General features: G+C 47.7%; 1 protein-coding gene across 3 annotated transcripts in view; it reads left to right on the forward strand.

The window, feature by feature from the left end:
* The window catches only part of Uhrf1bp1 (UHRF1 binding protein 1), a 39,508-nt gene that overhangs the window by 12,084 nt on the left and 3,897 nt on the right, over positions 1-23,527 (forward strand). Inside the window, exons 2-20 of one of the 3 annotated variants that reach the window (XR_003479823.2) lie at positions 2,289-2,451; positions 2,552-2,590; positions 2,971-3,062; positions 4,967-5,156; positions 5,408-5,548; positions 6,331-6,501; positions 7,350-7,542; positions 9,957-10,043; positions 10,642-10,812; positions 11,108-11,247; positions 11,719-11,860; positions 12,322-12,515; positions 12,687-14,134; positions 17,096-17,292; positions 18,869-19,020; positions 19,109-19,259; positions 21,459-21,721; positions 22,551-22,649; positions 22,898-23,006. Coding sequence is in view for 2 of the 3 variants with exons in the window: in XM_027389018.2 (XP_027244819.1) it covers positions 2,289-2,451; positions 2,552-2,590; positions 2,971-3,062; positions 4,967-5,156; positions 5,408-5,548; positions 6,331-6,501; positions 7,350-7,542; positions 9,957-10,043; positions 10,642-10,812; positions 11,108-11,247; positions 11,719-11,860; positions 12,322-12,515; positions 12,687-14,134; positions 17,096-17,292; positions 18,869-19,020; positions 19,109-19,259; positions 21,459-21,721; positions 22,898-23,006; positions 23,128-23,246 (4,162 nt within the window). In the remaining variant the exon portion in view is untranslated. Of the gene's footprint in view, positions 1-2,288; positions 2,452-2,551; positions 2,591-2,970; positions 3,063-4,966; positions 5,157-5,407; positions 5,549-6,330; positions 6,502-7,349; positions 7,543-9,956; positions 10,044-10,641; positions 10,813-11,107; positions 11,248-11,718; positions 11,861-12,321; positions 12,516-12,686; positions 14,135-17,095; positions 17,293-18,868; positions 19,021-19,108; positions 19,260-21,458; positions 21,722-22,550; positions 22,650-22,897; positions 23,007-23,127; positions 23,247-23,527 lie in introns of those variants that run through there. The other 2 variants (XM_027389018.2, XM_027389019.2) reach the window with 2 other exon arrangements.

Below are 23,527 nucleotides of genomic sequence, written 5' to 3' on the forward strand. Positions count from 1 at the left end.
ATAGAACACCCTTTCATAGGGGGTCACCTAAGACCATTGGGAAACACAGATAATTACATTACAATTCATAACAGTAGCAAAATTACAGTTATGAAATAGCAATGACAATAATTTTATGGTTGGCAGTCACCACTCCATGAGGAACTGTGTTAAAGGGTCACAGCGTCAGGAAGGTTGAGAACCACTGCTCTAGACAGTCTTTCCCCAGAATGTGTCATGTTTATTTTGGTTCTTCTCTGTGGCCTTGAAAGGCACTTTAGAAGGTTAGCTTCTGAAGTTGACAGACTAGATGACTGCACTTGCCCGGATTCTCTCTGGCACCTTTATAGGTTTAGAACCCTCCCAGTTGTAGTTGCTTTTCTCAGATTAGTCCACTCTGGTTTCACGGAATCCGAGGTGTTCCACTGCTCTTGGACTCTGAGTGTCCTTTTGCCTCCTCTGCTGTGTTCTATACCCTTGCAGAGAACGTCATTGGCTGTCTTTCACTGTCTGCCTGTCTTTGTAGGATTTAGACGGATTAATGAGGGAGCTTCACTTCCTAGTTTCCTTCCTTCCTTCCTTCCTTCTCCCCCCCCCCTTTTTTTTTTTTTTTTTTTGAGACAGGGTTTCCTCTGTGTAGTTCTGGCTGTCCTGAAATTCACTTTATAGATCACGCTGACCTTGACCTCAGAGATTTGCCTGCCTCTGCCTCCTGAGTTCTGGGATGAGAGAGTATGCCACTACTCCCTGGTCTTCAAAGTGAGTTCCGGGACAGCCTGGGCTATTACACAGAGAAACCCTGTCTCACAAAACTAAACCAAATCAAACAAACAAAAAACAATACAAAGTCTCCAGATCGATAGTCAGTTCTACTGTGTCCTATTTGATCTGGTTGGTCACCGGTTGAGTCTAGTAGTAGGTCAGTGGTTGAATCTAGTAGGTCTTCACTAGTTGAGTCTAGTAGATTGATAGTTGAATTAAGTCGGTCATCACTTGCTGACCTTGGAAAGTCATTGGTTTCGTCTCATGGTTATAGCTGGTTGAATCCAGTTAGGTAACTTGATTGCAGCAGGTCTTTACTGGTGGATTCTGGGTGTGGCACACAAGGCAGAAAGCATCATGACCTTACAGAGCGTGGTGACACATTAGTGAGCAGCAAGAATTATGGTTTCCTTTTTTTTTTTTTAATATTTATTTATCATGTATACAGTATGTGCCAGAAGAGGGCACCAGACCACATTACAGATGGTTGTGAGCCACCATGTGGTTGCTGGGAATTGAACTCAGAACCTCGGGAAGAACAGTCAGTGCTTTTAACCCCTGAGCCATATCTCCATGGTTTCCTTTTTTAAAAGATGTATTTTATTTGTGCGTGTGTCGGTATGTGCACGTGTTTATGGGTGCCTTTGGTGGCAGGAAGAGGGCATTGGATTCCCTGGAACTGGAGTTGACAGGCAGCTGTGAGCTACTTGATGTGGATGCTGGAACCAGACTCCAGGTCTCTGAAAGATCAGCCTGCATTGTTAATTATGAGCCACCAGCTCCTCTAGTTCCTTATATGGTAGCTGTGTGAGGCCAGCAGAGGGTAAAGGTGCTTTCCATGGAGTCTGGTGACCTCTGACCTTCAGATGTGTGCCATGGCACGCCCGCCCAAACACAGGAATCATGCACGAATGCACAAACGCTAATAAATAAACTTTAAAAAGCAAAACATAGCCGGGCGTTGGTGGCGCACGCCTTTAATCCCAGCCCTCGGGAGGCAGAGGCAGGTGGATCTCTGTGAGTTCGAGACCAGCCTGGTCTACAAGAGCTAGTTCCAGGACAGCCTCCAAAGCCACAGAGAAACCCTGTCTCGAAAAACCAAAAAAAAAAAAAAAAAAGCAAAACATAAACTATTATCCATGGGCATTTTCTGTTTCTGTTTAGTTGCTGTCTTTTGTTGTTTTGTTTCCTGTGGGTGGGGCAGGGTGACATGCATCCCAGGCTGGCTTCAGACTCATTGTGGCCTTGATCTTCATCAACACTTCTCACGTGCTGTATCACAGGCGTATACATATATCTGGCCTAATTGCTCTGCTTTTAGGGGACTCTCATGTGGGATTCAGAAATGGAAGGCTGTGTTGCTACTCCTCCACCCATTTCCCCAGACTCCCCACCACACATTGCCAGGAGGATGGTGACTGTCATAGCAGAATGACAGGTCTCACCTCATACCTTTTGTGATGTGCAGACCATGGGCGACTGATTACAGCAGTGCCATTTTGTCATGTTGCCCTAGAAACAGTGGTGTCTTTCTATCGTCTTTGCAGGTTCACTAAGAATCTTTCCCCGGACAAGATCAACTTGAGCACCCTGAAAGGGGAGGGCCAGCTGACCAACCTGGAGCTGGATGAGGAGGTTCTGCAGAACGTGCTGGAACTGCCCACCTGGCTAGCCATCACCAGGGTCTACTGCAACAGGGCCTCCATCCGGGTGAGAATGGGACCTAAGTGCCATTGCTGTCTTAGGCCAGGAGCCGTGTTTCGTTGAGGAGCAGCTGTCACAGGCCTGTGTCTTGGCTTTCTTCTTTCAGATCCAGTGGACGAAGTTGAAGACACATCCGATTTGCTTGGTAATGGCCTTTCATACTTGAAAGTTATGTTTTGTGTTTTCGTTTTATTGAAACACGAGGCCTCTAAATAGCCGTGGCCGTCCTAGATCTTACTCTGTAGTTAGGCTGGCTTCAAACTCAGTGATCTGCCTTCTTCTGCCTCCCAAGGGCTGGGAGTTAAGGCATGAGCCATGATGCCCAGCTTTGTTTGTCGTTTTAAATAATGATTTTTACCTCTCAAGCTGTATCCTTACATTTATTTCCTTTGGGACCCAGACAGAAAGTTAGTAGTGTGGTTTGTTTGTGTTGGCTGTGGTTGGCTTGTAGCCCAGTGTGTGCTGTCTTGCTGGTGCTGCCTGAGGTTTGTGTGGATGCTTAGTTCTGTATAACTTTCATTCCAGTGTCTAGACAAGGTGGAGGTGGAGATGAAAACCTGTGAGGACCCTCGCCCCCCCAATGGACAGTCTCCCATTGCCCTTGCTTCAGGACAGAGGTCAGTTACCATGAGTCCAGTTAAAGGGTTGGTTGGTTGTCCTTTGCTATAGCCCAGACTGGTTTCAGTCCATTATGTGGTGTAAGACAACCCTCTCCAAACCCCCGAAAGATCTTACGTAGCCCAGGCTTCCTTTGAACTCACTGTGGGTAGCTCAGGCTGGCCTTGAACTCCTGATCCTTCTGCCTCCACCTGCCAAGAGCTGGGACTACAGGTTGTGCCACCACACCCTGCTTTCTGCTCACTTGATTGTTTTTTCATTTGTACTTTTGGCTTTTGTGAATATCCGTTCAGATGTATTTGTGTGTTGTGTGCTATCGTTTCTCTCGGATAAACACCTAGGGATGGGAATGTTTGGGTAGTAATGGTATGGGGAGGTTGTTTTTTTTTTTTTTTTAATAAAATCTTTTTATTATTTATTATGTATACAGTCGTCTGCATGCATGCTTGCACACCAGAAGAGGGCACCAGATCTCATAACGGATTGTTGTGAGCCACCATGTGGTTGCTGGGAATTGAACTCAGGATCTCTGGAAGAGCAGTCAGTGCTCTTAACCTCTGAGCCATCTCTCCAGCCCCGGTATGGGGAGTTTTAATTTTGGAAGAAACTGTCCAATCCTTCCCAACAGTTTACCAAATTGTATCTGCTTTTAACATTTTGTTTACTTGTTTCCTGTCCTGTATTCACATTGCTCTTTTGGGATGGTCGGGGTTCTCTTTTCTTTTCTAAAGGAATATAACTTCTCAATGTTTTTTTTCCCTTTTCTATCTTTCTGTTTTGGAGACAGGTTCTCACTGTGTAATTGGCCTCAAACTCACTGCCTGCCTCTGTCTCTTTAATGCTGGAATTAAAGGTGTAGAATACCAGGCACAGCATTTCTTATTTTCTTATTTTTCTTGAAGAAGTGTTTGTAGGTGCTGGGGCAACGGGCTAGCGGGTAACCCACTTGCTTTGTAAGCGTGAGGCCTGGAATTTGGATCACTAGCACCCAAGTGATGCCAGAGGGGTGTGGGGCTCCACTTGTGATCTCAGCTCTGGAGATGGGGACAGAGGATCCCCAGAGCCAGCTGCCCTGAAATTCACAGCCTCTACTTCTTGAGTGCTGGGATTACAGGAGGGAGCCACAGATTTTTTTTCCATTGTTTTTATATTATGGATGAATCCAGGGCTTGTACCATGGCATGCAAGTGATTAGTCACTTAGCTGTACTCAAGGTGTCACTATAGTTTTGATTTGTGTGTAAGGTTTAGGTTTTTTTTTTTTTTTTTTTTTTTTTTTTTTTTTTTGTGAACCGTGTATGCTTTGTTCTATTTTTATTGGGCTCTTGGACGTTTTATTATTCTATGACTAAATTGCACATACATGTGTGCTTTCAGATTTAATTTCTAAATTTCCCTCCCTGTCCCCCTCTGCCCCTCTCTCATTTCTCTGTGTAGCCCTGGCTTCATTAGACCAATCTGGCCTCAAACTCAGAGATCCACCTGCCTCCACCTCCCTATTGGTGGATTAAAGGTGTGCACCACCACCAGCTTAAGAGCACTGGCTGATCTTTAGTGGATATGGTTTTCCTGCTGAACACCCACACAGCAACTGTTACCCTCGGTAACTCCAGTTTCAGGGATCCAGCTCCCTCTGCTGGACTCTGTGGGCATTACAAACAAGTGATGTATGATAGGCATATATATATATATATATATATATATATATATATATATTCAGCAACATACATAAAAACAAAAATAACATTAAGAAAAACCCCAACCAAAAAATTTAGAGGGAAACAAACAAGGAGCGAAGAGAGAAACCTAAGTAGTCACATTTGTAGCTGGACCTGCTGTCTTCCGAGCGGTCCCACCCCTCTGCAGCCTGCTGGGCTCTGACGGCTGTCCCTCCTTGGTCGCAGTGAGTATGGCTTTGCCGAGAAGGTGGTGGAGGGTATGTTCATCACTGTCAACTCCATCGCCGTCAAGATCCACGCCAAGGCCTTCCATGCGTCCTTTGAGCTGTGGCAGCTCCAGGGCTACAGTGTCAACCCCAACTGGCAGCAGAGTGACCTTCGTCTGACCCGAATCACTGATCCCCGTCGAGGAGAGGTGACAGCCTTAGCATTCTCAGGGGAGTGAGTGGAGGGCTTCGGAGTAGGAGGGGCCCCTGTTCTGGTCGGCGCTGTCCCCACTCTTGGGAAAGCTGGGGTCCTTTGTATCCGGTGTTACAGCTCAGTTACAGATCGGGACCCACTGCCTTCATTACCATGCCGCCTGCCGTCTCTGTCTTTCCCTCAGCTCCAACAGTGCTTGCTTCATCTGCTCCACAGAATCACGGATTTTACTTTCTCTCCTTCCAGGTTTTAACATTTAAGGAAATAACTTGGCAGACACTTCGAATTGAGGCAGATGCCACAGATAATGGTGATCAGGACCCAGTCACCACTCCACTGAGGCTCATTACCAATCAAGGCCGGATCCAGATAGCCCTCAAGAGACGAGTGAGTGTGTGCTGCCCATGCCGGGAAAACTTCTGGAAGTTGGTATTCTGCCACTGTCCACATGGTTGTCGGTCCCACCAGTGTAAGAGAAGCTTTTCACCATTTTAGAAATCACAGATTCTAGCCAGGCAGTGATGCTGCTCGCCTCTAATCCCAGAACTTGGGAGGCAGAAGCAGGTGGATCTCTGAGGCCAGCCTGGTCTACAGAGCGAGTCCCAGGACAGCCAGGCCAGAGCTGTTTTGCAGAGAAACCCTGCTTTGAAAATAACAGCAACAACAACCACCCCCCCCCCAAAAAAAAAAAAAAACCAACAACAACAAAAAACCCAGCGCACAGTCTCTACCCATATTTGTTTTGTACATACTGGCCTAAGCATCTCCAGGTTGACTACTGGTGCCTTTTTTTTTTTTTTTTTTTTTTTTTTTTCTTTTTTTTTTTTTTTCTTCTTCTTCTTCTTTGAGACAGGGTTTCTCTGTAGCTTTGGAGGTTTCCCTGGAACTCACTCTGTAGACCAGGCTGGCCTTGAACTCACAGAGATCCTCCTATCTCTGCCTTCTGAGTGCTGGGATTAAAGGCGCTCACCACCAATCCCTGGCTGACTGGTGCTTTTTCTTAATCAAGCAAACCTGAGTTATTTTTTAAGAAATAGACTTTCCAGAGTGTTTGGTGGTTCTTTTTCTCCTCCTGGAAGGTAAAAAGCTACCTGGGAAAACCAGACCACAGTCACTCTAAGGCCTTGGAAGTTACAAGGTGCTAAACTGTGTTCTCTTTGGCCCCTTAGACCAAGGATTGCAATGTGGTTGCCTCCAAGTTGACTTTCCTGCTGGATGACTTGCTCTGGGTGCTGACCGACTCGCAGCTCAAGGCAATGATGAAGTATGCTGAGTCGCTGAGTGAGGCCATGGAGAAGTCAGCCCAGCAGAGAAAGAGCCTGGCTCCTGAGCCCGTGCAGGTTAGAGACCATTGGACATCTTCTGGGGCTGGGGAGGCAGTTGGTCAGCCCTGATTTGTGCCAGTGTTGAGGGAGTGACGACTTTAATGGCTTGCTTATGGGGTTCGTCAGTTGTGGTGTTGCTCACACCTGTCATCTTTCATTTGCTGTGTTTGCTGGATCCCTCCTGTAGAGCAGGTGGAGCTAGCTTCTGGAGAAAGGAGGTGGCATGAGGCTTTTGTTCCTGCCCATGGAACTTGTACTGTCTTAGAAGATGACAGTTGACAAGTTGCTGATACATGGCATGCCAGTGTTGTAACAGGTAGACCTGGTGCTGCCCAAGCATGGAGAAGGGGCACTGCCCACCCAGCATGACAGCTCCCTTAGGGAGGACATTCTAGAGGGCATGACTGGGTCAGCCCAGGCCTGGTAGGTGAGAGCTTGCTGGGCAACACAAACCTACGGATACACCGGGACAGTTGCTAAATTGTCATGAGTGGGCTTCTTGGAGTTTAGGTTGCTTCCTCCAGTAGGGCTGAGTGGGAGATTAGACAGCAGTTATGAGATGGAAGGGATGCTGTTAAATTGTGCTTCTATTTATGTGGACTGAAGCTTCAGGAAGCATCAGAAGAAGCCTCTCAGAACCTGGACTTGATGTCTGTCTGTCAGTTTGTCTAAATATATAATTTATGCTATGTGCCTTGCTGTTTTGTCTGCATGTATGTCTGTGTGAGGGTATTTGAAGCCCTGGAACTGGAGTTACAGACAGGCATGGGCTGCCATGTGGTGCTGGAATTAAACCTGGGTCCTCTGGAAGAGCCAATGCTCTCAACCACCGAGCACCTGATGCTTGTCTCTGTCACATGTAGATCACTCCACCTGCTCCCAGTGCCCAGCAGACCTGGGCCCAGGCATTCGGTGGCGGCCAGGGCAACAGCAGCAGCAGCAGTAGCCGCCTCAGCCAGTACTTTGAGAAGTTTGATGTGAAGGAGCCCTCTTACCACCTGCTCATCTCCCGCCTGGACCTGCACATCTGTGATGACAGCCAGGCCCGGGAACCAGGTACCCACGCCACCTGCTCCTGGCTGGTTGCACATCGTTGTCTGTCTCGGGCAGAGCCTAGGGTGAAGGTTTCCCACAGATACTTGTGGCTGGCACCCACACTTGAGTTAACCCCTTAATCACAGGCAGTGTTTGGGCCCCAACCCTCTTGAGGTTGCTGTGTGTTGGCTTGAGGCAGTGCTCTCCAGGGTTGTGGTGTGCTGGAGCACCCGGCACACAGCACACACCACAGGCCCTTTTCCCACCATGCTGTGCAGGAAACTGTTTTCCTCCCCTTCCGGAGATAGGCTGGTGTTTGCCAGAGGCGGAGAACCATTCTGGGGGATTATGGGAACAGTAAATTAATTCAGTTACAGAAAACTCAAGAGTTCTGTCTCCCTTTTTGGAGACCTTGTGTGCACTAAGCAAACAGTTGCTCCACCACAGTTCTATCTGGAATGGAATGTTCAGTTCTGAGTCATTTTACTATTATGTTGTGATCGTCAGATGTGGTAGTGCACAGGTTTAATCCCAGCACTCTGGAGGCAGAGGCAGGAGGATCTCTGTGAGTTAAAGGCCATTCTGGTCAGCATAGCAAGTTCTAGACAGCCAGGACTACATAGTGAGACCCTGTCTCAATCCCTCCCCCAATTATATATATTGTATTTATATGTGTAGGGAAGTTATGTCGTGTTTAAAATAGTATTGTATATGTGTATTTATATTTATTCAGAATGATTGACATTTCTTTATGAGCCCTGCAGAAGCCAATAACCTTTTGCTTAATTTCTTTGAATAGCCTCATTTATGAAACTGAAGTCACTCTTTGCTCATTTACCTCAAAGCCATTGTCAGGCCCAAGTGAGATAGTCTGCTGGCTTTGGGGGGCCCAGGAGTCATTACACTTCATTTTGACTCACTGTGCCGTCTTTGTTCCTTTTGCTCTCTCATGATTTCTGATGCTCTCAGGTGACAGCATTTTCTTGTACTTGAACTTCTCTGTAGGCTGCCTTTGCTGTTTGCCCCTTATTTACTTGTTTATTCTGGTAGTGTTGGGGGTTGAACCCAGGGCCTTGTGAGTTCTGGGCAAGTTAGCTACAACTCCTGCTGTATACTTGCCTCTTTTAATGTTTCAGGGGCACATACTTGTTTTTTCTTCTCTTCCTGGTCTGCAAGCCACACTTCTCTCTAGTTTGTTATTCCTTGATCTTGCAGTGACTCCATTTCCATTTTGAGAGGAGATGTGAGGAATGGCATGGATTTTTCCACCAGAGGATATGATTATTAAAGCTATATTATTATTATTATTATTATTATTATTATTATTATTATTATTATTATTATTACCACCCTGGGGACTTGGAGTGGTGGTGAATGCCTTTAGTGCTGGATGGGTCTCTTGAGTTTGAGGCCAGCCAGGGCCACATAGTGTACTTGGTGGTTATAGTGATGCGTACATGTGATCCTAGTGCTCTGGAGACTATGGCAGAAGTATTGTCATGAGGTTGAGGCAGCTTGTGCCACATAGCAAGACTCTGTCTCAAGAATATCCCCACCCCCTGGGGAAAAGCAAGCCGGCCTGTAGTGGAGCACACCTTTAATCCCAGTACTCAGGATGCAGACACAGGTGGGTGGATCTCTGTGAGTTTGAGGCCAGCCTGATCTATATAGCAATTTGCAGGACAGACAGACCTGTTACACAGAGAAACCTTGTCTTGAAAAAAACAGAACAAACAAACCAACAAAGAATATCCTTTCCCCAAATGAAAAGAATGCATTATTGTAGTAGTACATAGTGTAATTCTAGCAGTTGGGAGACGGAGGCAGGAGGATCAGGAACTCAACTTAGCTATGATTAATAAGTTTGACACTGGCCTGAGTTTGATGAGACCTTGGCTAAAAAACAACAAAAATCCTCAAAACATTATCAATAATTATAGTTTTACATTTTAAATACTAGTAGCTTTAAAATAGCTAATTTAAAACAATTATTGTTTCTTATCCATTAATTGAACAAAGGAATCTTTGTACATTCATTTTAGTATATAAAGCACAGATATGGGCTCATTAGGTTGCTCTTGACAAGAGGATTGGGGTCCAGCCCTGCAGACGACTTCCTAGTGGTTCAGGGTTGGGGTCCAGCCCTTCAGAGGACTCCTAGTGGTTCAGGGTTGGGGTCCAGCCCTTCAGAGGACTCCTAGTGGTTCAGGGTTGGGGTCCAGCCCTTCAGAGGACTCCTAGTGGTTCAGGGTTGGGGTCCAGCCCTCCAGATGGCTTCCTAGTGGTTCAGGGTTGGGGTCCAGCCCTTCAGAGGACTCCTAGTGGTTCAGGGTTGGGGTCCAGCCCTGCAGAGGACTCCTAGTGGTTCAGGTGATGCTTAAGGTTCTTTGCCCCCCCCCCCCCCCCAGTGCTGTTTACCTGTCTTTGTTTCACAGGTGTCTCTGCAAACAGACTCACAGGTGGTGCCATGCAGCTTACCTTCCGCAAGATGGCGTTTGACTACTACCCCTTCCACTGGGCAGGTTAGAGAAATGTAATGTGTTGTAGCATGGTCCCAGATAATTGAAGGTGGATTTCAGGGATTTCAGGGTTCATAGCTGATCAGCCAGCAAAAGAGAGTTGGATATTGCTGCAAATGCTCAGGGAGTGCTGGGAGCCTCTTCCTGTGAGGATATCTGCAGACTGTTGGTGATGACTAGAGGAAGTGGAGTTGCTTTGGATTCTCCTCTCACCCTCTCATGATCCTTAGGTTTAAACCCGTCTGAGAAGAAGATGGGTGCTCTCAGTCGGCATTTTTCTCTTATTCCAGGAAATTCTGGGTTGGGGCTGAGATCTAATCCCGATAGGAGCACACTGGAACGCTGATCTGTGACATTGGGCTCAGCTCCTTTTCTTTTCTTTCTTTTTTTTTTTTAAAGATTTTATGTATTTATTATGTATATAGCATTCTGCTTCCATGTATATCTGCACACCAGAAGAGGGCACCAGATCTCATAACGGATGGTTGTGAGCCACCATGTGGTTGCTGGGAATTGAACTCAGGACCTCTGGAAGAGCAGCCAGTGCTCTTAACCTCCGAGCCATATCTCCAGCCCGCTCCTTTTCTTTTTTTACCCACAGGTGACAGCTGTAAACACTGGGTGCGGCACTGTGAGGCCATGGAAACCCGAGGCCACTGGGCCCAGCAACTGGTGATGGAGTTTCAGAGTAAGATGGAGAAGTGGCTTGAGGAAACCAGTCTGAAACCGTTATGGTGTCTGGGTGGAGACTCTGTGTTCCGAAAGAAAGCAGGTGGGATTTGAGGACTTGGAAGGCTCTAGCCTTTTGCTTTTTGGCTCTGGATAGCTGGTGGAGAATCTATTCACCCGGCTGCATCTCACAGTCTGATGCCAATGTAAGCAGTGGTAGCTGCTTTACAGGCATTTGTCTATCAGCAGGCTGTTGTCTTGAACTCACGAAGACTGTTAGCAAGTTGCCACCAGTGTTGAGCTCTCTACTTCATACTATTTAAATGATCTTGGATTTTTAATTTCTAAATTTTATTAATAATGAATAATGAATGTATCTACTTTTCCTTTTTTCTTAGATTCTTTTTCTAGCCCTGGAAAGAGCCCTCTTGACAAAAGCCCTGCTCAGGGCTGGCAGGCTGCCTTTGGGTCTCCAGCATGGAATCGCTTACGTTCTAGTTGCCTGGTTGTACGAGTGGATGACCTGGACATCCACCAGGTGAAGACACAGGGAGACATTGGAGGGTGTGGGATAGTTTAGAACAGTGTGAACCCAGATATGGAAGCCAGGGCCTGTTGGCCTCACTCCTGAGTAGATGGATAGTTTGTTTCTGTTGACCATGGCCTCTTAGAAAGGGCCTTGGGATGTTCTCAGAATGCTGAATTACAGCCTCCTGCTGAAAATGAACTTGGACTGATTGAGGTGCTGTAATCCTAGCACTTTGGAAGTGGTGGTAGGAGTTTAAGGCCATTCTTAGCTACATTGCCAGTTTGAGATCAGCCTACACTATGTGAGACCCATCCCATAAACCAAACAGAATAGCAATTTGGGGATAGTGCAGCAGTGTGACCGTGTCTGGAACATGTGTGGAAAGCTCTGTGCTCCTCTGAGGGAAGGATGTGGGGTGGCAGAGGCATGCGTTCCTTAGGAAACAGTCATGCAGGCTAACGGTGACTTGTGGTTACTTAGGTTTCCACAGCTGGACAGCCAAGTAAGAAGCCATCCACTCTGCTCTCTTGCAACCGCAAACGCCATCACCTTCCGACTCAGGTGGCTGCCATCCATGTACAGTTCACAGAGTATTACTTTCCTGATAATCAGGAGCTTCCAGGTAAGCCCCTGGGCTCTGCCATTTCTTCTGTTGGTGCCCTTCACCTTGGTCAGCCCTGAGACCACTGTATCCATCTCACTTGGGTTAGGAGCCCCTGTGTCTAAGTTAAAAACTGCTCTCGGGCTGGGCTGGGGCTGGGGCTGGGCTGGGCTGGGGCTGGGCGGCTGGGGCTGGGGCTGGGGCTGAGCTCAGCTGATATGCTCTGGCCTAGCATGCTTCATCACCAGCGCCACATAGCTTGATTGTGGAGATGCACAGCTATAATCTCAGGACTCTGCAAGGTAAAGCAGAGTGTCATAGTAGCTTGAGGTGGGCCTGGGATATGTGAGATCCTGTCTGAAAAACAACTCTGCGGTGTGCAAGGGTGTGTCTTTGCCGTTGTGACAGTGAAACCGTAGCTGCTTGGTGAGAGTCGTAGCTGCTGCATTGTAAATGACCGTCCTTGTTTCCTCTGCTTCCAGTGCCCTGTCCCAATCTCTACATCCAGTTAAATGGTCTGACGTTTACTGTGGATCCCGTCAGCTTGCTTTGGGGAAACCTCTTTTGCCTAGATTTATACCGCAGCTTGGAGCAGTTCAAAGCTATCTATAAGCTGGAAGATTCAAGGCAAAAAGATGAGCACTTGGACATTCGGCTGGATGCATTCTTGTTGAAGGTAGGGACAACAACTAGACATTTGGCACTTGCTGGTAGACACAGCTACGGCTCTAAAAGGTTGTGACCTACAGTACTGTTGTGTGTGCTTGGTAGAAGTAAGAAAGTCAGCTTCAGATACCCACATGTCTGTTCGGATAACCTTAGTTGTGTCTCATTTTTCTCTCTGAAGGTGAGCTTCCCACTGGAGAAGAGAGAGCAGGCAAAGCTGCATCGTCCCCAGGCGCTTGTCTTATCCACCTCAGGACTGATTGCCACCAACACTCGGCATGCCCCACACTGTAGTTGTCCAGACCTCCAGAGTCTCTTCCGGGGCTTTGCTGCTGCTGAGTTCTTTCGTTCCAGTTACGGTCACTTTCCCAAGGCTCCAGGGGGCTTCAGCCTCCTGCACACGCTCTTTGTGCATCACGCTCTCCAGATGGATTCCCTCCCGGCCCAGCCTAGCTCCCTCCCTCCTCAGAGGCCTGCTGCCTCCCAGGATCTTTGGTCTCTGCACTTCACCCAGATCTCCTTGGACTTTGAGGGCACAGAGAACTTCAAAGGCCATACCTTGAATTTTGTGGCCCCCTTCCCCTTGTCCATTTGGGCCTGCCTTCCTCTCCGCTGGCAGCAAGCCCAGGCACGGCGGCTCCTCTTGGCCTCAGAGGGGAGACTAAAACCGTCAGCCAGCTTTGGCAGCCCTGTGCGTTCTGAAGCTCTTGCCCCTGAGACTGTGTCCCATCAGAGGTCGAAGACTGAACGGGACTTGAAAAGCCTGTTGGGCTTTACCGACGCCTCAAAGGTTCTGAGAGAAGGTGACGCTGGAGTGGACCATAGAGGACATGTGGCAGAGCTGGAGGGCGTGGCGGATGTTCACATGCTCGTACACTCCCCCGCCCCCCTCCAAGTGAGGCTCGACCACTACCAGTACTTGGCTCTGCTTCGTCTGAAGGACGTGCTCCAGGGGCTTCAGGAGCAGCTGAGCAATGACACAGAGGCCATGATGGGGTCTCCCCTGCAGGACCACACAGCTTGCATTGGCGTCTTCTTCCCCAGTGCTGAGGTGGCTCTGCTCATGCCTCCTGCCCCTGGCACTGCTGATGCTGACTCTGCGGGCTCAGACACCACCAGCCTCATAGACTCAGAGCTGTCTCCATCAGAAGATCGGGAGCTGAAGTCTGATGCCTCCTCAGACCAGGGCCCAGTCAGCCCTGAGAAAGTCCTGAAGGACGGCAGCGTTGAAAATCTGGATGCGTCTCAGGAAATTCGGCCTAGTGATGGAACGCTGCAGGACTTGGGTCCACTTGCACGGCAGCCAGCAGGGAAGAGCCATGAGGCAGTTGAGTCTCTGCAGGCCAAGAAGTTGAGCAGAACTCAAACTGCTGGCCTACCAGCTGCCTTGAAGTCCCCAGCTGACAAGGAGGCTGCTATGAATGGACAAGGGGAGCCCATACCCTTGAGGAACATCGAGGGGGAGTTGTCCAGTGCTATTCACATGACCAAGGATGCCACCAAAGAGGCTCTCCATGCTACAGTGGACCTCACCAAGGAAGCTGTGTCCCTGACTAGAGATGCCTTCAGTTTAGGCAGAGATCGAGTGACCTCCACCATGCACAAAATGTTGTCCCTGCCTCCCACCAAGTGAGTGGTCCTCAGCCTGCTGTAATTTCTCCACTTGTCCTCTAGTTCTGACCGTGTAAATAGTTCTGGGCTCTAGGCCACTTGCTGTGTGTACTCTTAGAGAAGGCCTGGGCGGGGGCTGGAGAGACGGCTCAGTGGTTCAGAGCACTGGCTACTCTTCCAGAGGACCCAGGTTCAGTTCCCAGCACCACATGGCAGCTCACAGTTGTAACTGGAGTCATATCTGATGCTTTCACACAGACATAAATGCAGGCAAAACACCAATGCACATAAAATAAAAATAAACTATAGGCAGGGTGGTGGTGGCACATATCTTTAAGGCAGGTCTCTGTGAGTTTGAGGCCAGCCTGGTCTAAAAAAGCCAGTTCTAGGACAGCCAGAGATGTTACACAGAGAAACCCTGTCTTGAAAAGAACAAAAATAAAATAAAATAAAATGGTAGGGGGATGGCTGGTTGAATGAGAAGGCTTCAAGTCAACATTTGTAGTTTTTTAGGATGTGTAGCTCACAATTATCGACACAGATTAGGCTATATCAAAATAATAGTACCTGGCATCTATATTCTATTCTTGTTGCTAAGGAAACCAAGACCTTACAAATACTAGGCAAGTACTTTCAGCACTGAACCATACTTCTGGCCCAAATCTTATGTTTTGAGACAAGACAGTATAATGTTTGTTGTTTTTGCTCTTGGAGGGCCCACCACCCAGCTCCCAAATAACCGCACATGGAAGCTTAGTCTTAGTTATGAAGGTCCGTCCTTAGCTTGACTTGTTTCTAGTCAGATTTTCTTAAATGTAAATCATCTCGTCTACCTTTTCCCTCTGGGCTTTTCCTGTTCTATGGGTGGCTGGGTGGCTGATCCCTGACATTCCCCTTTCCTCATTCTCTTGTTCCTCCCTGGTTCTCCTCCTGTTTACACTCTGCCTGCCAGCCCTGCCTGTCCTTGCTCCTGCTTTACTATTGGCTGTTCAGCTCTTTATTCGGCCATCAGGTGTTTTAGACAAGCAAAGAATCACAGCTTTACAGAGTTAAACAAATGCAGCATAAACAAAAGCCACCCACCTGAAAATAATATTCCCCAACAACAGAGTCTTACTATATATCCCAGGCTGGTCTGGAAATGGACTTTATTTTTTCACACAGATTTTTTTTTTTTTTTAATATAAGTTTGAGTCTTCTGGCCTCATCTTGAGTCTCAGCATTACAGGTGTGTGCCCCTGTGCCTGACTCTGCTATAATAGTCATTGCCGTGGGTTATCTCGTAATCTCTTTGTTTAATTGGACATCCATAATAGCCTAGTAACTGCAGAACTTTTCATTTCTCATTTATAGCTGAGGAGAATGATACTTGAGAGAGGTCATGCTCTCTCACTCAAGAGCTGGGTCTTGGCACTTGCTTTTTGTGGCAGAACCGCACTAGCGTCCGCTAGAGCAATGGAGAAGGGTGACAGCGTTGAGCTTGCTGTGCTAAACATTGGGGATATGTTAGGGTGAAAGGAAAACATAGTCAGGAGGTTGGATTTTCCTGCGAGTTTCTTGTGGTTTTAGAAAGATAATGGGCCAGCACTCGGGAGGCAGAGGCAGGTGGATCTTTGTGAGTTCGAGGACAGCCTGGTCTACAGAGCGAGTGCCAGAATAGCCAGGGCAGCACAGAGAAACCCTGTCACAACAAACCAAAGGGGAGGGGGAGAGAGTTAAGGTGGCACGATGAGGTCTCTTCTGATACATTTGGTGGCTCACAGACCATGCCATTACAGTCAAGGAATTAGAGCTTTTTTCTTTCCTTTTCCATTAAATGAATGTATTTGTTTTGTGTATGGATGTTTTGTCTGCATAAAAGTGCAGTACTCAAGGAGGCCAGCAGGCATCAAATCCTCTGGGGTTGTGAACCACCATGGAGAGTCTGGAAATTGAACTCAGGTCTTCTGGAAGAGTAGCTGGTACTCTTAACCGCTGAGCCAACTCTCCGGGTCCTCTTTCCCATTTTTTTCTGTGAGTGGGCATGTGTGGAGGTTCAAGGTTGACACTTTTAATCATTCTGGATTCCTCTTCTACCTTACTCATTGAGGCAAGATCTCTTAGTCAAACCCACAACTCACCTAGACATCTAGTCTAGCTAGCTAGCTTGCCTGAATTACAGGTGGGATGCCATGTCCACCAGCATTTTGTGGTTCTAGGGATCTGAACTCTGGTCCTCACCTTGTATGGCAGATGCTTTTAATCCCAGCACTAGGGAGGCAGAGGCAGAGGCAGGTGGATCTCTGTGAGTTTGAGACCAGCTTGGTCTACAAGAGCGAGTTCCAGGACAGCCTCCAAAGCCACAGAGAAACCCTGTTTCAAAAAACAAAAAACAAACAAACAAAAAAAACAAAAAACAAAAAAAAATGTTATTTCCTAAAAGGCCATTCTTGATCATTTCTCTTCGGGCATGCGTGACTCAGTGCTGTAGAACAAACCTATTTTCCAGCCTTCCCTCTGAGGGTAGGGATGTTTTTCATTACCTTAGCCACCCTGTGCTCTGTCTCTCCATAGCAATTGAGTCAAGACCTGCGAAGTGGGGCTGCACGGATGGCTCAGCCTTTGAGAGCTATTGCTGCTCTTGCAGGACTCCAGTCAGAAGGCTCATAACCTTCTTTGTGTAACTCCGCTCCAGGGAGCCTGGCCACCTCAGAAACCACACATGTGTGCATGCATGTGCATGTGTGTGCACCCACATACACACATGCAGGTGCTTCAGCACCACTTATTATCTCCAGGGTCTGTGAGTGGCATGACCCTGAAGAGCCCTGAGATTTACTGTTAGGGGCTGGTTAGGTAGTTAGAATGTTCAAACAGCAAGTGTGTTCGCACTAACTGTCTGAGCTAGGGAAATGTGTCAGGCTGAGGCTGGGTGAGTTGAAAGGGAATGAACAGGTCCTCAAAGCTGAATTGGTGGTTTTTACTTTTTTTTAAACTTAGGGAAGCCGTGGCAAAGACAGATGAAGGGGTGTCAGCCCCAGTGAGCGGGGGCACTGCCCGGCTCCGGTTTTTCTCCATGAAGAGGACAGTCTCTCAGCAGTCATTTGATGGCGTCTCAGTGGACAGTGGTGGCCCTGAAGATCGGATTTCCGTAGACAGCGATGGCAGTGATGGCTTTGTAATGCTCTTGGAGTCAGGTGTGTATGCGGAAAGGTGTGTTAGTCCAGGGAGTGCATGCACTCTAGCTGATGTCACACCTCAGGGTTCAAGTAGGGCTGAGATAAGGTGCCAGAGATACTTTCCTAACGAAAACGGAAGAGAGGAAATTCAGTGCATAGGTTTCTGTGATTTCATTTACACATCTCCTAGGTTATTTTTATGTTTAATTCTTTGTTTTTTATTTTGGGTGGGGGGGAGTCTCATGTAACCCAGGCTAGAGCCTTGAACTTCCTATTTTCCAAATTGTAATGCGTGTGTTTATATGGTAATGTTATTGCACACATATACCATCTACTCTTCCTGTCTGGCTGAAGGATGCCCCCGGCCAACATCTTTACACTGTCTCCATAGTAACCTCATTCTTTTCTTTGCAGTGTGCCTGATTGTTTCCTATACCTATATACGTGATAGTACGTGATTTGTGCACTTCTGTCCATATTGCCTCGTGCCAGGTTTTCCTACACACTCACACACACTTGTCTGAGTCACTGGATAATGGACACATGCCGTTTGTGTGGCTTGGCAAGTGTACAAGGCAGTGCACACATTCCTTGAATACACTACTGTATTTTCTTTGGGAGGCCATGTGAGAAGGAACTCTTGCTCTTGAGGACTGCTCTTGTCCTTAAGCCTGGGCAGGTTTACATCACTCCCAACACTGCTAGGGTGGGTTTGCTTTTCTCCACAGTCTTTTTCTTTTCTTTTTGCTTTTTCGAGACAGGGTTTCTCTGTATAGCCCTGGTTGTTCTGGAATTCACTCTGTAGACCTGGCTGGCCTTTAACTCACAGAGATCCACCTGCCCCTGCTGGGATTAAAAGCATTCACACCACCGCCTGGCTCTTCTCCACATTCTTGCTAAGACTTGGTCTCTTTTTTGTTTTTTGTTTTTTGTTTTTTTGGTGTGGGGTGGTTTTGGCCTTTTAAAAGCATGTTTGTTTGTTTGTAATTTTGTGTCTGTATGGGTGTGTGCATGTGAGTGTAGGTGCCCTCAGAGGCCAGAAGAGAGCGTTTGGTCCCCTGTAGCTGAAGTTACAGACAGTTGTGAGCCACTGGGGACAGAAGCAGTTCCTCCAACCTATGGCCCTCCCTAGGTCTCCTGTGTGCTTGGGTTCTAGGCATGTGCTACCATGCTCTCTGCGTGCTCGGCTTTTTATGATTTGTTTATTCTATTCAATACAGTGTACGTAAGACTCTAAGTTTTCATGTGTGTAGTGTAGAATTTCCTTTCATTTTAAGTCCATATAGTGTGTCATCGTCCGTGTGTGTGTGTGTGTGTGTGTGTGTGTGTGTGTGTGTGTGTGTGTGTGTGTACATATGTTTATGCTGATTGCTTGTTGACTACTAGTGGTTGCTTCTGTTGACAGGTTGCATTAAATTTAACCAAATGCAGTATTTATTGTATTTTAAAAAACAACAGTTCTTAAATTCATCAGCTCTCTGATTAGTTTTCAAATGTTCAGTTATTTTGGTTTTTTAGTTGTTGCTGTTTTTAGAAGTTGGAAGGGAACAGGCCTTTCTGACCTTTGACCTCCTTTATTGCTTTCTTCATGCAGAGTCTGGTCCAGAATCTGTCCCATCAGCATCTGTGACAAGTGTCTTAGATGACAGTGGTATTCAGGGGAGCCCTGTTCTGGATAATTGTGGCCAGGGGTTGCCAGAGACCAACAGCTCAGTGTCAGCCAGTGGTGACCTCATCCTTCACTCGGTCAGCTGCCATGCTTTCTTCTGTGCGGGAGGGAGGCTCTGGGCCAAGCACACTGTTGGGAATCTAAACTAAGAATCTCTTTTGACAGGTGTCAGTTTTGGTCCTGAAAGTGAATGAAGTGTCACTGGGGATTGAGGTCCGTGGTGAGGACCTGACGGTAGCCTTGCAAGCAGAAGAGCTGGCCCTACAACAGTTGGGCACTGTCAGCCTCTGGCAGTTTCTGCATGGACAGTGCCCAGGTACAGATGATGGCCATTCCAGTAGCGTGGTGGGATTTCCCGAGGCAGGCGAGGTTAGCTGGCACCCAGACAGTTGGCTCTTTCCTCCAGCAGCTGTGGCACTCAGTGGGTAGTGTCCAGGAAGAATCTGGCTTATGTTATATAGGCTTCATTTAATATTTTTAAAAATCATAAGTAGAACCAAAGAACATTTATAAAATACACATAATAGCAGTGGATTCTTCTGCCTTCCTTCTATACCTTACGCTTTACACCTGGCCTATAACCACTGAAACACTGTTGGGCACTCACCCCTGACAGGCCTCTGGCCTGCCCTCAGCTGTGCTGAGCAACCGTCCTCTTGCATGATGTTGTAACTTTTCCACCTGTTCTGTCAACAGGTTACTTAATTTTGGATAGTTTCCTAAATAGACTCCTAGTATTTATTATTTTGTGATTTGATTTTTTTTCACAAAACATTGTTTTCATTGACAAATCGGTTTTTTTTGTTTGTTTGTTTTGTTTTTTTGAGACAGGGTTTCTCTGTGCAGCTTTGGAGCCTATCCTGGCACTCGCTCTGGAGACCAGGCTGGCCTCGAACTCACAGAGATCAGCCTGCCTCTGCCTCCTGAGTGCTGGGACTAAAGGTGTGCGCCACCAGTGCCCGGCGACAATTTTTTTGTTTTATTTATTTAGTTATCTATCTATCCATCCATCCATCCATCCATCTATCTATCTATCTATCTATCTATCTATCTATCTATCTATCTATCTATTTATTTGAGACAGGGTCTCACTATGTAGCTTGGCTGTCCTACAACTAGCCCTGTAGACCAGGCTGGACTCAAACTCGCAGAGATCCACCTGTCTCTGCCTCTTGAGTGCTGGGGTTAAAGTCATGTGCCACCACTTCAGGCTTTATTAACAAATTTTAATGGTTGATGTTATTTTCCTGTCTTACTTGAATAGTCGTGTGTACACCAGCTTCATGCTTTGTGCCTACAGAGGCCAGGAGACGGTGCTTTATCCCCTGGAACTGGACTAACACATGGTTGTGAGCCACCAGGGGCTGGGAACTGAACCTGGGTCTCCTGCAAGAGCAGAGCTCGTAACTCCTGGACCTTCTCCAGCCCCTGTGTATTTGAGTCTGGTCTGATGTAGCCCAGGCTGCACTAGAAAGTGGCATGTTTGAGCATGGTCCTGAACTCCTGACCCACTTCAGCTTCCCCAGTGCTGGGATTGTTGTCACATGCAACCACATGCCTGGCCCAAACCTGGTCTGCTTGGCGCTTGAGTTAGATCAGTTCATTTTTACAGTATTCTACCTTTTGGGTGTGTGTGCCCCCCTCCCCCCAGGTTCTTTTTCTTTCGTTTCCTTTCCTTTTTTTTTTTTTTTTTTTTTTTTTGGTTTTTCAAGACAGGGTCTCTCTGTAGAACAACTCTGGCTACCACCGCCCGGCTGGATTCTTTCTAGTTGTATTGCTTGTTTGCTTGTTTGTTTGTTTGTTTATGGGCCTGTTCTCATTTATGCAGTCCATGCTGACTCATAACTCAACTGTGTGTCTCAGGGTAGCCTTGAACCCCTGACTGTTGTTCCTGTGCCTCCTCAGTTCTTTGCTCACTGGCGTGTGCCACCACAACACCCTTTGTCACTGTTTAAGTAAAGGTGCTGTGGACTTGTGTGTGTGTCTCCCTGGTGCACATGCTCGGGAGTTGCTCTCTTTTGTGTTCCTGAGGCTCTGCCCTGAGCAGACTCTAGATCACTAGCACAGGGTGCTTCCGCTGCCCTAGGCTGTTGCCCTCCACAGTTTTTCCATGCGGATTGTTGTCTCCTCAGGTGAGCTCAGGTGGTCCTCCATGGCCCTGGAGAGGGGTCAGCGTGGATGAGTGGCAGATGTGAGGGACAAGATGCTGGGTTGGGGGTTGGGGGTCTTGTGTTTTAAGCACTTTCCCTGCACTGTTAGTACAGTGCCTCAGATTCGTGCAAGGCCTTTCCCCACTCCTGAACCTCGAGGCGTTCTAACAAAGAGCCCAAGCTCCTGGGCACAGACTGCCTGACTTCAGACCTCAGCTCTGCTGTATACAGTGGTGTACCTTTGGGAGAGTTACTTTCGGTGACTTGGTTCACCCCTCTGATGCTGGCCTAGGGTTCTGAGTATGGGGCACAGGGGAAGTGTTTTACAATGTTTTAATATGTTTTCCTTGGCTCTCTTCTCAAAGGCACAAGCTTCCAGGAATCCTCAAATCCGAAGGCTGGTCACATCAGGCCTGCTGTGGGTCTGCGCTTTGAGGTGGGGCCCGGTGCATCTGTTCATTCCCCACTGGCCACACAAAATGGCTTCCTGCGATTCTTGCTTCGGGGCTGTGACCTGGAGCTGTTCACCTCAGTGCTCAATGGTCTGGGGCCATTTTTGGAGGATGAGGAAGCCCCAGTGGTCGTCCCAATGCAGATTGAGCTCCTGGACTCCAGTATCACCCTCAAGGTGAGAGGGACGTTGGTGTCTTTTCTGGACTCTGTAGTGGCGGTTTCTTGCCTGTCACCTCTCAGCATTATCTGTCCCTATTTCAGAAGCAGAGAAATGGGTGGCATGGGTAAAGACCTAAATTGGGGTAGGATAGCTCTGCTGGGAAAGTACTTGCTGTTCAAGTACTCCCCATTCTGGGGCGGTGGGGACAAGAACATCCAAGGGACTTGCTAGTCAGTGAACCTCGAGTTCAGTGAGAAATAATCTCAAAATAGGGTTGCAAGAGTGCTGGAGTCAAAGCTCAGCGGTAAGAGCACTGGCTGCTCATGCCGTGGACCGGAGTTTCTTTCCCAGCATCCACCTGGTGGTTCACACAAGCATCTGTTACTGCAGCTCCAGGGCATCTGACTCCAACTTCTGACCTCTGCAGGCACTGGGCATGCTTGTGATGCATACACATACATACAGAAATGTAAAATTTTATACATAGAATAAACCTTAAAAAAGGGACGAGCAGGATTGAGGTAAGACACCCTGGCCTCTACATGTACACCCGTGAATATGCACATGGACACATGAACGTGAACACACACACACACACACACACACACACATGCACACTCACATGCACACACACACGCATGCACACTCACATGCACACTCACTCACATATACTCACACACATACTGACACACACTCACACACACACTCACAAAGCCTAGGTCATTTGTGATCCTAACCCTGTCTTTGTCTTGTATCCCAACCATACCAAGCTCCTAGCTGTGTAATCTGAGTCTCACCATCTGGAGGACGGGCAGGGCTTGGTTATGTCTCTTATACCTTGCAGGAATGTGTGGGTGAGCTTGCAAGATGGGTCAGTGGGTAAAAGCACTTGCTGCCAAGCCTGAGGACCCAAGTTCAATCCCTGGGACTCACATGGTAGAAGGTGAGAAACTGCTCCCACAAATTGTCTTCTGACCTCCACCTGAGAGCCCTGACACACAGACACAGACAGACAGACAGACAGACAGACAGACAGACAGACACACAAAGAATAACTAAATGTAATTAAAAACAAAGGAATATCTGGAGAATTAGTGTTGTCAGACTGCCTTGAGAGCAACGGCAGAAGTATGGTGGGTCTGTTGCCCTCAGCTGGGTGGGAAAGTCACGTGGTTCCTCTCTGCCCTTCAGGATGATATCCCTCCCATCTACCCAACATCCCCTGGCCCTGTCCCCATCACTGTGGCAGTGGAGCATCTTGTGCTGAAGCGAAATGATGACGGTGTGTTTCACCTTGGCGGTGAGTTAGGCTTCTTGGCTTCTCTGTTCTGTGTCTTTCTCTGAAAGGTCAATGTAGTTGACAAGTAGGACTTGCTTGGCTGTTGGTAGCTATTTGTCACTTAAAATGGTTATTTCCCTAGCTCCGGCTCCAGCTCCAGCTCCGGCTCAGGACAGGCCATTGTTCCAAGTGCCTGAGAAGCAGCAGCTCCCAAAAGAACAGGTGCTCCTGAGGCCCACAGGACAGAGCTTGGGACTGCAGGTGAGGACCTGACCTAACCTTCCCATAGCCTCTAGGGCGTGTAGTTGTGGAAGCAATAAACCCAGAGGTCTAAAGGATCACCTGTGTGTGGAGGGGCGGGCTCCTGTTACCAACAGCAGCTGTAGATGGGAGCTGGTGGGGGCTGGCCACTGATGATCCTGTCCCTGAAATTGATGAGCTTGACAGAGGGAATGGGCCCCTTGGGAAACCATTTGAGTTGTAGTTGTCTTAATCATTGCCCCACTGGTGCTTCTGTTGAGTTCTCCTCCCCCAACTCCATA

Source organism: Cricetulus griseus (assembly GCF_003668045.3).
Source record: "Cricetulus griseus strain 17A/GY chromosome 1 unlocalized genomic scaffold, alternate assembly CriGri-PICRH-1.0 chr1_0, whole genome shotgun sequence".
NCBI lineage: Eukaryota > Metazoa > Chordata > Mammalia > Rodentia > Cricetidae > Cricetulus > Cricetulus griseus.